At 39.6% G+C, this 13,060-nt stretch overlaps 1 protein-coding gene across 1 annotated transcript; it reads right to left on the reverse strand.

Annotated features, from left to right (window-relative positions):
- Positions 1–471: 471 nt before the first annotated feature.
- Positions 472–12,740, reverse strand: LOC116888057 (T-complex protein 11 X-linked protein 2-like). The gene is given in 7 exon segments (XM_032889446.1): positions 472–704; positions 3,692–3,855; positions 4,955–5,136; positions 5,236–5,450; positions 7,970–8,106; positions 11,566–11,786; positions 12,630–12,740. Coding segments are annotated over 7 exon segments (1,248 nt in total). The 5' UTR covers positions 12,726–12,740.
- Positions 12,741–13,060: the final 320 nt, after the last annotated feature.

Below are 13,060 nucleotides of genomic sequence, written 5' to 3' on the forward strand. Positions count from 1 at the left end.
AGCCTTGAAAATGATAGGGAACTTTGGTAGCAGAATTGTGATTCTGTATCCTCTTTTGTAATTCAGTACGTTTTGGACTTCAGAAGTACCTTAATTCTAGAAAATCTCGTAGAATTTTTACACCCCTCAAGGAATTATTTTCAGTTAAGAATATGCCATTGCCTTGATGCCTGTCCAGTCTACCATACTAAAAACTGATCTGCCATTGAAGCGACAAGTGAGAGCCTGGTTGTTTTTCAGATCCTTGCGGGAAAAGGGACAGGAGACACTGATGCTTTCTTGCAGCCCAAGAATTTATTAACGGAGGGCATTGGGCCATTTGGAGTTTGTATGGTTGGCCAATACAGTTGCATCCTGGCTGTTAACTACGACGAAGAGGGTCACCTGCAGTTGGCCACAGGTGATGTTATTTCAGGAATATAACGAGACCTCTCTTTGGATTCCCAGTGCCAGGACTTGGGACCAGCATTGTCAGAAAGGTTTTTCCTCGTTTTCTTCTGTACTGGGTGGAGAGATGATATTTTTTAGGATTTCATCATAGTAAGGGCTAAACACATGCTGGTTGTGATGCATCAGATTAACAAACTTCCAACCCAGTTCTGCCAGCTCTGGCTCAATGAAAAGGAGGCCTCCGGGGAAGTCCAGAAGAGATTCTTGCATGCCTCGAATCAAACAGCACTTCAGAAATAAATGTATCCGTTGTTCTGTCATGGGGGAAAGAAAGTAGAACTAGGTTTCAGAAGAAATTGACAGCTCACTGTCTGATCACCAAAGTTTTCTATTTTTTTTTCACTGCGATTGTCTCAACAAGATGGCCCCAGTAGGCTTCTATGTTTAAATGCTTAGTCATCAAGGAGTGGAACCTTTTAATAAGATTAGAAGGATTAGGGGATTGGGCCTTTTTCAAGGAAGTCTGTCACTGGAGAGGGACATTGATATTTTTAAAGTCCACGCTAGACCCCGACTCTTTGTCTTTGCTTGCATATCAGTATGTAGCTTTCAGCTACTCCTTCAGTACCACTCCTGCCAGCTACCATGTTCCCCACCATAATGCTAATAGACTCTGCCTGTGAGACTGAAAAATGCTTTATGAGAATTGCCTTAGTTGTGGTGTCTCATCGCAGCAACAGAACAGTGATCAAGACATTGCTTTGCTCATTTGTATATATTATTTCAGTTCTGTTTGCAGTGAAGACATGCCATCAAACACCAAAAGATAATGAATTGTCAAAAAAGATAATATAGGACCTGAGGTATAACTTAATAGCCAAATGCTTGTATAGCATATGCAAGGTATGGAGATATCCACAGCACATAACCTCAACAAACACACAGACACATTGGTAAAAATCAGAAAGATAATAATGGCTCGTGGTCATTGGATTATGTCTTTAAGCTATTTTACATATCTATAATTAAGATACTAGTATGAATTTTGCCTAATAAGATTGTCATAAACATCACACCTGAAATGCCAAGAACATACATTAAAGCTGGTATACTAAGTTCAGACCCATATACATAAGAAGTTAAGTTAAAAGAAAACTAGCCAGGGCCTGGAGAGATGGCTCAGTGGTTAAGAGCACTGGTTGCTGCTCTTCCAGAGGACCTGAGTTCAATTCCCAGCAACCACATGGTGGCTCACAACCATCTGTAATGGGATCCAATACCCTTTTCTGGCATGCAGGTGTACATGCAGATAGAATACTCTTGCATAAAATAAAATATAGAAACTGGCCACGTTTACCATGTCTATTCCACAATATAGTATGTTCTATCCTATATTATAATTCAGTGTTATACCCAACAAAGGGAATAGGAACCTGTTAAGTACCTTAAATCCTAGGGTAGGGATGGTTTTCCAACATAGGGTTTTGTAGTGGTTCTATCCTCTCTCTCTCTCTCTCTCTCTCTCTCTGTTCGTGTGTGTGTGCTCATGCACACACGTGAGCTGTTAATTCATATATTATAATATAATATATATAGTACATATGTATATAACTATATTTTGATTCTTCAAACTAAGAGTTCTGTTTCAATATTGCATATTACACTTAAGAAAAGTAAAACTAAAGTGCTTTACAAATATCAACTTACCTTTTGTTTTTGTTTTTTGTTTTTGTTTTGTTTTTGTTTTTTAAGTCAGGGATTCTCCGTGTAGCCCTGACTTTCTTGGAGGTATCTCTGTAGACCAAGCTGGTATTGAACTCACTGAGATCTGCCTGCCTATGCCTCTCAAGTGCTGGAATTAAAGGCATGCACCATTGTAAAAATAACTTTTATTTGCCGGATATAATTGTCATCTCTGAGGCTTACTGATGTATAAGCTCACCTTTTGAACTTTTTCTGAACTCTAGCTGGCTGGTTCAACTCAGCTGCTCTGGCCCTAACTCCTCTCTAAGTTTACTCATTCAAACTGGCTTCTCTAGGCTTCTTACTGAATTGTTATGCTTGGCCTCTGGCAATCTATTCTAATCTTCTAGCTCCTTCTCATTCTCTGGTTCATTCTGTCTTCAACTACAACCTGTATCTGTAAAAACTCTCCCTGGTAAAAACTCCTCCTCCTCCTCCTCCTCCTCCTCCTCCTCCTCCTCCTCCTCCTCCTCCTCCTCCTCCTCTTCCTCCTCTTCCTCCTCCTCTTCCTCCTCCTCTTCTTCTCCCTTTGTCTGTCTGTCTGTCTGTCTCTATCTGTCTCTCTCTCTCCCCTACCCTCCCCCCTCTGCTGTTCTCGTAAGTAGCATCTTTTTCCTGTCTGTTCATATTCACATGTGAGTTGGATCTATTCCACCTCTGACCATTCTGTCAACTCTTTCTCTGGTTCATCACTCTGTCTGCCCTTCAATTAGAGGTCACTTTCAAACATGGCTGCTTCCTTCTACAAACTAACTTTACCTTCTTTGGTTTTGGTTAAAGGTGTGTGCTAAGAGTGTGCCTGCATCACACAGACCTAGACAGTTCTATGATGTGGTCTCTTGGTGGAGCAGCCATGTTCCTGGATTAAAATTCCTCTACATACCACAACTTCCTGGCTCCATTTTTAAAGTATTCAGTAAGTCTCAGAGCAGAGTCTAACTCCCACCTTGTATGTTATTGCTATTTATTTTTTTTTCTTTATTAACTTGGTATTTATTTACATTTGAATGTTATTCCCTTTCGGTTTCGTCCAACATCCCCTAATCCTCCCCTCCCTTCCTTATGGGTGTTCCCCTCCCCATCCTCCCCATTGCCACCCCCCCCCAACAATCACGTTCACTGGGGTTCAGTCTTGGCAGGACCAAGGGCTTCCCCCTTCCACTGGTGCTCTTACTAGTCTATTCAATGCTACCTATGAGGTCAGAGTCCAGGGTCAGTCCATGTATAGTCTTTGGGTAGTGGCTTAGTCCCTGAAAGCTCTGGTTGGTTGGCATTGTACATATGGGGTTTCGAGCCCCTTCAAGCTCTTCCAGTTCTTTCTCTGATTCCTTCAATGGGGGTCCTATTCTCAGTTCAGTGGTTTGCTGCTGGCATTCACCTCTGTATTTGCTGTATTCTGGCTGTGTCTCTCAGGAGAGATCTCCATCCGGTTCCTGTCGGCCTGCACTTCTTTGCTTCATCCATCTTGTCTAATTGGATGGCTGTATATGTATGGGCCACATGTAGGGCAGGCTCTGAATGGGTTATTGCTATTTCTTAACACTTTCAGGACTCTTACCGATGATGGTACGGATGCAATTCTCCGTTTTGGCAATGTTTCGGAGTTGTCCTACAAGTGATGCCCTATTTTCACTGCTCAGAGCAGTTAGACCTGTATCTTTAAGACCTTGATGGATTTCCTGAGATACTTGTTCACTCACACTTAACATAGATTCTTCTGGCCTAGATAGTGAAGACAAAAATATAGTTTCTTTGACATAGGGGCCAAACCCAGAAAGACCTATACTAGAAGTTAGACAGTCCCAAGGAAATTGTGATTCTCTCACCATCAATAGACAACGTGAATCAATGAGCATGTAAAATAGTCCTGTTATTAGCCTTAAGATACCAAATTATTCATATAAATAGTACTATATGCCAACTATATGGAACAATATATATTGGACAAGAGTTTGGTTACATTCCAAGAGCCATTCAATATTCTTTTCAGTAGTGAACATTTAAATGTTGTTGAAAAGGTATTCTTAGATATTCTTACTTTACCAAAAACACTGCAAATAAATTAATAACACTAAATTTCTATTTCTCCTTTATACTTTGATATGGAATCTCTATATGCCATGGGTATAAATAACAAAAATCCACTGTCCTTTGATGAAATACATATGTTCTCTTATAAAACATAGTAATGAATATTTGTAGCAGAGTGACCATCTTATTCTCCTTCTGGGTAGAAAAGATTTTATACTTATCTATGGCAAACCTAAAATATCAACAATATTTTTGCATCTGGTTACAAAAATCCTTTGTGTGAAGAATAATGGAATATCATACTGCCTGTTTATGGCCTAAATGTCATATTATATTTCATTCTAAAAGAAATCTATAAGACATCTGTTGAGACTGCTCACTTGGTAAAGTGCTTGCTGCACAAGCATGAGGGCCTGAGCATAGTTCCACAGTCAGAAGTGAAGGTTTGTGACAGTAATCACGGCACTCAGGTGGTTTACTAGAACTCATAATTCAGGCAGCCTAGCCTAATTAGTCAGCTTCAAGTTCAATTAGAGACTATGTTTCAAAAAAAATAAAGTAGGTAACAAAAGAAAGACCTTTGCAGTTGACCCCTGGCCTTGACATGTGACATGTACACACTTGCATGAACAAATGACTTTTAGTATAGACATGTGCACACAGCAGCACACACACACACACACAGAGAGACAGAGAGAGAGAGAGACAGAGAGACAGAGAGACAGACAGAGAGAGAGAGAGAGAGAGAGAGAGACAGAGAGAGACAGAGAGAGACACCAATGAAACATACTTGGAGCTAAATTCTTCTGTTAGAGCCTTCGTTATGCATTTCAATTTATCCACAAATTCTGGCGAGCTGAATAAAACACCACAAGAGAAACTTCTTGCCACAAGTAAAACTGAGGCTAGAATGGTCAAGTGGCGCAATTTGGATTTCATATTCTGCAGTCGTGCTTTATCCATCAGCAGAGTCTGTTTAGGCAAGAAAGAACAGGCTGTTAGGAAAGGAGGGCTGTAAGGGGGCTTCTATGAAAACAATAACAAAATAAATTCCTGAACACACATCCATACCTCAGGGAATTCTTCGCTCCCATGGTCCCTGAGAACAAGATTTAGGTACCCTTGGTATAACACTGTTGTAAGACTAGGCGGATCCGGGTCAGGCTTTGGAAATGGAAATGCACTTGTGCCAGAAGAGGTGCTCGGAGAGACAGATATACTTGGTAGTGATGTAATAAGCTCTGTGACAGCTCTAGTCATCCATTTTGTGGTGCAATCAAGGAGATCTATGAAAGAGAAGGGAACACATATGTTTAAACTCCCAGGCATAAAGTTGGAGACTTTAAGATAGTTTCTTGATGAAGGAAACATTCATTTTCAAAGCTAGAATCGAACTGATGATTTCCTTCCAGAATAGCTTTCATAGTAAAAGAAGGCACTATGGAGGCAGCTGGGGGCAAACTCCAAGCCAACCTGTGGACCCTGTTTACCCCAAAACAAATCAATATTCCAAGCCAGATCTGCCAACTAGTGCTATACCAGCATGATCAGCATGTAGGTAAAGCAACAACTTTCTTTTTTTTTTAAGATTTATTTATTTTATGTATGTGAGTACACTGTAGCTGTCTTCAGGCACACCAGAAGAGGGCATCAGATCTCATTACAAATGGTTGTGAGGCACCATGTGGTTGCTGGGATTTGAACTCAGGACCTCCAGAAGAGCAGTCAGTGCTCTTAACCTCTAACCATCTCTCCAGCCCTCAACAACTTTTTTTTTCCATCTTTATTAACTGGGGTATTTCTTATTTACATTTCAATTGTTATTCCTTCCTGGTTTCAGGCCAACATCCCCTAACCCCTCCCCTCCCCTTCTATGTGGGGGTTCCCATTCCCATCCTCCCCCCATTACCGTCCTTCCCCCAACAATCACATTCACTGGGGTTCAGTCTTGGCAGGACCAAGGGCTTCCCCTTCCACTGGTGCCCTTACTAGTCTATTCATGCTAGTTGGAACCCAGGGTCAGTTCATGTATAGTCTTTAGGTAGTGGCTTAGTCCCTGGAAGCTCTGGTTGGTTGGCACTGTTGTTCATATGGGGTCTCAAGCCCCTTCAAGCTCTTTCAGTCCTTTCTAAGATTCCTTCAATGGGGGTCCTGTTCTCAGTTCTGTGGTTTAATGATGGCATTCACCTATGTATTTGCTGTATTCTGGCTGTGTCTCTCAGGGGAGATCTACATCCAGTTCCTGTCAGCCTGCACTTCTTTGCTTCATCCAACTTATCTAGCCATGAGGGGCAGGCTCTGAATGGGTGTTCCTTCTGCCTCTGTTCTAAACTTTGCCTCCCTATTTCCTGCCAAGGGTATTCTTGTTCCCCCTTTAAAGAAGGAGTGAAACATCCGCATTTTGGTCATCCTTGAGTTTCATGTGTTCTGTGCATCTAGGGTAATTCAAGCATTTGGGCTAATAGCCACTTATCAATGAGTGCATACCATGTGTGTTTTTCTGTGATTGGGTTACCTCACTCAGGATGATATTTTCCAGTTCCATCCATTTGCCTATGCATTTCATGAATTCATTGTTTTTGATAGCTGAGTAGTACTCCATTGTGTAGATGTACCACATTTTCTGTATCCATTCCTCTGTTGAAGGGCATCTGGGTTCTTTCCAGCTTCTGGCTATTATAAATAAGGCTGCTATGAACATAGTGGAGCATGTGTCTTTGTTATATGCTGGGGCATCTTTTGGGTATATGCCCAAGAGAGGTATAGCTGGATCCTCAGGTAGTTCAATGTTCAATTTTCTGAGGAACCTCCAGACTGATTTCCAGAATGGTTGTACCAGTCTGCAACCCCACCAACAATGGAGGAGTCCTCAACAACTTTCTAATAGGGTGTGAGGCCTACTCCAGAGGAGGGAAGTTCACGTGTGGCTTTGTAGACCTGGCAAAGACTTATGGGCAAGGAACTCATAGTTCCTAAGGATGAACTTTTCCTTCATTTTTCTAAATAGAAATGCTGTCAACTTACCTCTAAGTATTTATGTTTATAAGCACAAATATGTGTTCTTTGTAGCCTTGATCAGAGAAAGTTCTTTTTGCCACAAACAGCAATTAGTTCAAAGATTGTGGTTTCTCAAAGTTGTAAGGGTGAGTAACTGTTGCCCACTCTGCTCTAAACAGAGCATCTATCACACCCCCTTCAAAGCTCAAGAAATGTCATAGAAAAGGTGGCAGAAAGAGTGCAAAAGTGGGATGACAGAGAGGAAGGCAATGGTCTGTTATATTCTGGACATGGCATGGTTATTGCAATTGTGTTCTCAAAGCAGTGAGATAGTTAGGCTGCACTGAGTCTGCATAAAATTGGATCTGTCAAAACCCAATCATGGGGAGGGGGAGGGCTCATGGGGCTGCACTGTCCTTCAGGAACTACTTCGATGGCTACTGGAGGGGAAGAGTCATTCAATGATCTACCAAGTGAGATGTTCCTACTCCAGTGGATGGACTCAGGTGGCCATAAAACAAAAAGACAGAAAAGTAAGAGGGGATTCTTTAAAAGGGAAATTGTGGTAGTGGGAGGGCACAAGAAAGGTTGGGCTTGAGACTAATCAGATTGCACCATGTGTATGTATGGAATTATCAAAGAATAAATTTAATTTTTTAAAAAAAGTGATTTGAATAGGCCTTTCTGTCTTGGAAAATTTTGCTTCTCTTAACCCTTGATCCAAGAAGTAAACTTTCTATTCAAAATAGAAAAACACTATAAAAATATTTGAAGCCAATTTCCACCTCTAGTTAAATTTCAAACACACCAGGCTGCTTGTCAAGGAGTTCTTGGAATTTAGCTCATTCATATTGTATAGAATGTTCCTGTAAATATGGTCGAATGTTCTTGATAGTATAGTTCACCATGTCCATTTTCATCAGGCCTAGAACTTGGAAGATACCCCTGTCACAGACAAATACAGAACAGTTAGTTTGAAAGGAAATCTAGTGTTCAAGAGTGTAGCTCAAGGAAAGAATAATTAAAATCCCAGTATTGAGAATAGGAAAGGGGCTGGAAAGTACTGATTTCAGTCAATAATAGCTAGTATGTGATCCAAAAAATTCAGTTGCCTTGAGTAGGGGCCTGATAGGCAAGGTTTCGTGAGGGCTTCAGTTTTACAAATAAGTGGATTCTAATAGAAAATGATGTGAGGCTAAGAATTTAATGTTGCTCTATTTGACCATGTAATGTTCTTTACCATGTTATAATGTCTCCAGAATACTCTCCAAATGCAGTCACTCAGTATTCAATGCTCCATCCTCCAGAACTGTAAGAAATAAATCTATGCTTTTTTAGAAATTACAGAAAATTGAGTATTTTGCCTGAGCACAACATAATAGACTAAGGGAGAAGAGTAATATTGAAAATTAGGACTGCTGATCCACTAAATAACTGAAAATGTGGGAAATGGGCAAAATCTAAAGGTTTGGAGAAACAGGCTAGAAAAAAGATTTGTTGATGAGACGGGTATTAAGGATGGCTTGGGTGATGGCTAAGAAGGAAAGAATATCTGCAATATGTTTGATGTTCCTAGGTATTACTAAAATATTCATTATCAAAATGTTGGCAGAAATAGGTACTAAGGGACATTACAAAGAAGTTTCAAAAGAAAATAAGAAGTCTTACAGGAAAACAGAAAGGAACTAGCAAATGCTTTGAATTGTGTACATGCTCAAAGTGCTTTACATAAGGTAAGTTTTGAGAGCAATGGCCTAAGACATTAGAGAAGTGAAATTTCTCAGCATGATACTGAAGGAGTTACCTGGCTACTTTTAGTCACATGCAGAAATACATGAAAAGAAAAAAAATAACTTAAACATGAAGTTCATAATTGAAACATAAGAAGGGTAGACTAACTTGAAAAAGTAAAGCCTGACAATGTATATAGTAAAAAGCCAGTAAGATCCAACCAAATATACCCAAGTAATTCCTTTTCTAATGAGATGAGTATGGATAGAAGGAAACTCTATGCTGGTCATACAGCAACGGGAAATATACCCTCCAGTGAATTTCAAAGACCTTCAAGGCAAGTAAGAATCTTTATTGTAAGATTACAGAGATGTACTAACTGGATGTCACCATTTGCTTGCCAAGAATACTACAGGCTCTGCTCTCTGAGTTTCAGTATAGTTGTCCCTCAGTCAACATAACCACTATAGGGCAAACAAGCTGAAGTGTATCTTAGGCTGGACAATTATTCTACTCAAAAATCTGGAAAACACTATGGTAAGCCTTAGTAATGCCCTGGTGGTACTAATTGTGCAAGTATTCAGAATACATGAGCTACGAAGCAGTAACAGTCTCTGGCAGCCTAGGCAGAAATCTGCCATGGAGGTATTATATCTAGGCACATGACAATGCCCAGTGGAGTTGCTGGGCAGCCTCCAAGACTTCAGTACTATAGAATTTCCTTGGACAGAATGCTACAAGTAAGAGACTCAAATTCATAACTATTTCTTAGAAGAATGAGCCCAATAAAACTATGGACATTGCCCTGACAAAAACTATTCAAACATCATTTCTATAAAAAAAAAAAACCTCTTTATGAAACAGACTAAGACATAAATAAATGCACCATTCAGGGACCAAAGGCTAAAGGGCGAGATGGCAGCAGAGATACATAGTCTGACATTTCAACAACCATTCTAGAGCTCTTTGCACTGTGGCTAGTGACTACTTTTGGAAAAGGGTAGTCAATAGAAGGAAAAACCAGCACTAACAATTATCTGTAAGAGGTTGAAGTATGAGTGATTAATTTCCAATTCATAAACAATATCATTTTTTCTTTTCTATTTGTTTTAGCTGCGAAACATTGAGAGTCTTCATTTCTGTTTCAGCAGAGTTTAGACTGGGAGAAATAGAAGAACACTTGAGTTGGGATGGACAGAAATCTGTAGAATTAGTGCTACACTTAAATGCTTTAAGAGCAGTTCATAAAATTTATGGCCTCCAAATGACCATTTACATGGCATCAAAAGAAACTGGAGACACTGCCCTTCCCAACTAAAAAGAAAGGGAGTAAAAAGGTGTTAGTTAGTAGTGCTTCTCAGCCTGGGACATAGAATATGTTTTACACATTATGCTAATATGGAGACTCACAGCTGGTCAAAATGTAAAAATAAGTGATTGTTGAGTGCCCAGACATAAAGAAGACATATATGACACAGCTGCCATTGCCCAGCAGGCATTATAGAAGAGAGGATGGAAAGATTGTTAGAGCCAAAGGATGAAGAGAGTGCTAGAAAATGCTATCCTCTGAATCTGGCAAGGTCCCTGCCATCTAGAACATGTAGCAGTTGCAGACACCTGGGCACATACTGAATAAAATCAGAACCAAACTTCAGAAGAGGAGTAATTGGGAAGAAAAAGTGGATCAGCAGGATTGATATGGGGATAATAGTATTCACTGTATATAGTAAGAAACTCAAAAATATTACACAAGAGTGGCTGGAGAGACTGCTCAGTTGTTAACAGCACTTGCTGCTCTTACAGAGAACTAGAGTCATTCCAAATAGTCACACATGGTAGGTCAGAAACATCAAGAATTCCAGTTCCAGAAGATCCAACACTGTCCATTGGACACAGCAAGTACTAGGCATATACATTGTGCACATACATACATTTTGGCAGGCAAGATGTTCATAAATGTAAAATAATATAATTTTAAATAAATTGTTAAAATTAAAAAAGTAAAGGTATAAAATAGAAGTGAAAAAAACTGTTAGCCTTCAGCATAATACAGAGGTGTATTACAATATTTGTCTCAATTTTTTTCATAGTACATAATAACATAGATTTGATGAGAGTATGGTATAGTTTGAAAATAGGTTGCTATCCAAAAACTAGCAAACTTCAAGCCCAAGTGTGAGATACTGAGAGGGTAGAAAGCTTAATACAATTATGAAGTTTATAAATAAACCTTTAGACCATCACCCAGATTACACAAGTATGGCGGGCTAGAAACCACCATTATTGAATAGAAGTGATTTTACAAAAACAAAAAAACTTAGTGTCTCTGTCTCTCTCTATCTCTGTCTCTTTGTCTCTCTGTGTCTGTCTCTGTCTCTCTGTCTGTCTTTCTTTCTGTGTGTGTCTGTGTCTCTGTCTATCTCTCTCCTCTCCCTCTCTTCTCTCCCCTTTCCCTCCCTCCCCTCCCCCTATCCTTTCATCCTGTGGTATTCTTTATCACTTTGAGATTCTACCAGAAACAATGCTTTCATTGGATGCAGCCCCTTAGTCTCAACCTTGGACTTTGAGGATGAGAGCCAAAATACTTACTTTTCTCTTTATAATTTACTCATACTGAGATATCACATTATTAACAACAAAAGATCCATTAAGAGAGCACGATTCTAGTCTTGCCTCAGTAACTGTACTGGATCTTTTATGCTCTCGAGTTCCTGTACAGCTTCATCTCTAACTGGTGCACACATGAGGGCCATCAAATTGACGATATAGTTGGAGAGATGAGGAACATCTAGAGCCCCATGCTCTGTTTCTTGTTTGAGGAGATCCAAATCCAGTGCCTCTTCAATCTCATTTCTTAGACGATTCTGACGTGGTAATAGTAGTGACATTAAAATCTGCCCACAAAAGAAAAACCAAAGGAGCCACATTATAGTCAGAATCCTAAACACGCACCCACTGAACAGTACTTGTTTTCTAGGGGGTTCAAGAAAGTAGGTCTCTAAATTTCTTACATAGTTATTTCTCTCCATTAAGAAGATCATTATCATTTTAGGCTTCATGGAAATTATAGCAATAGTCATTATTTTCAAGGGAAATGACATGGAAATCATGAATAAAAGTAACACTGGGGCAACAATTATGTATAGTCTACAACAACATATACAACCTCCACAAAATATGATGCCCTTAACAAAAGGGCAGTCTTAAATTATTTTACTCTAAAGAGCATAAGCAAGATATTCTCTCTTTTTTTGGTCATTTTTGTTTTCTGATGCAAACTCTCACTCTGTAAGCCTGGCTGCCCTGTAACTCAATCTGTAAAACAGGTTGGCCTAGAACTCAGCGATCTGCCTGTGCCTGCCTTGTGTTTGCTGAAATTAAAGGCATGCAGCACTACCACTACCTGGTAAGCAAGTTACTCTTAAATGGTCACTTGAAATAGCTTTTTTGACTTAATACAAATCCCTTGTGGCCAATAGTTCTTTTTTGGTGTTTCTGGAACACTTAAAACACAGTAAAAATTGAGTAAAAATATGCTTTATTGAACGACGCATTATGTTTTTAAAATAGTACTCTAACCCTCAAACTATATTTCATATGAACAAATAGGAGTCAATACACCCCATATCTGTTCATAAAGTAAGCTACTTAGAACATTAATGATATGAACATTAATAGTCCAAGGTATAAGGTGGACAGGGGACTTTACATCAACAGAGAGAAAGCCGACTACTCACCTGTTTTATGTTTTTTATAAGTTCAAGAGCACAAGAAAAATCAGGAGGAGTATGAGACAGTTGATCTTTCAAGTGGTCCCAAAATGCATTGTACATTGTCTCCACAAACTTGCTTTCCAAACTATTAAGAAAGTTGTGCAAAATGATCTTAGAGATTTAATACAGAATCACAATCCCTCAAACAATATTTAAAACCATGGAAAAACAAACAAACTCGTAGGCCAGAGAGGAGTTATGATTTGAGAAGTACTGGAAAGAATAATTGTCATTAGTCTCAGATGAAGAGCAACAAACACGCTTGAATCCTCTCAGAGCGATACCAGAATGTCTGTCAGTCTCTGTCTCCCTGCCACCCAACCCAATGCCCTGCTTTCTCCTTCTGTCCCTCCCTTCCTCCCAGTATCTCCCTGTGTCTCTCTGTCTATTTCTAT

Source organism: Rattus rattus, chromosome X (assembly GCF_011064425.1).
Source record: "Rattus rattus isolate New Zealand chromosome X, Rrattus_CSIRO_v1, whole genome shotgun sequence".
NCBI lineage: Eukaryota > Metazoa > Chordata > Mammalia > Rodentia > Muridae > Rattus > Rattus rattus.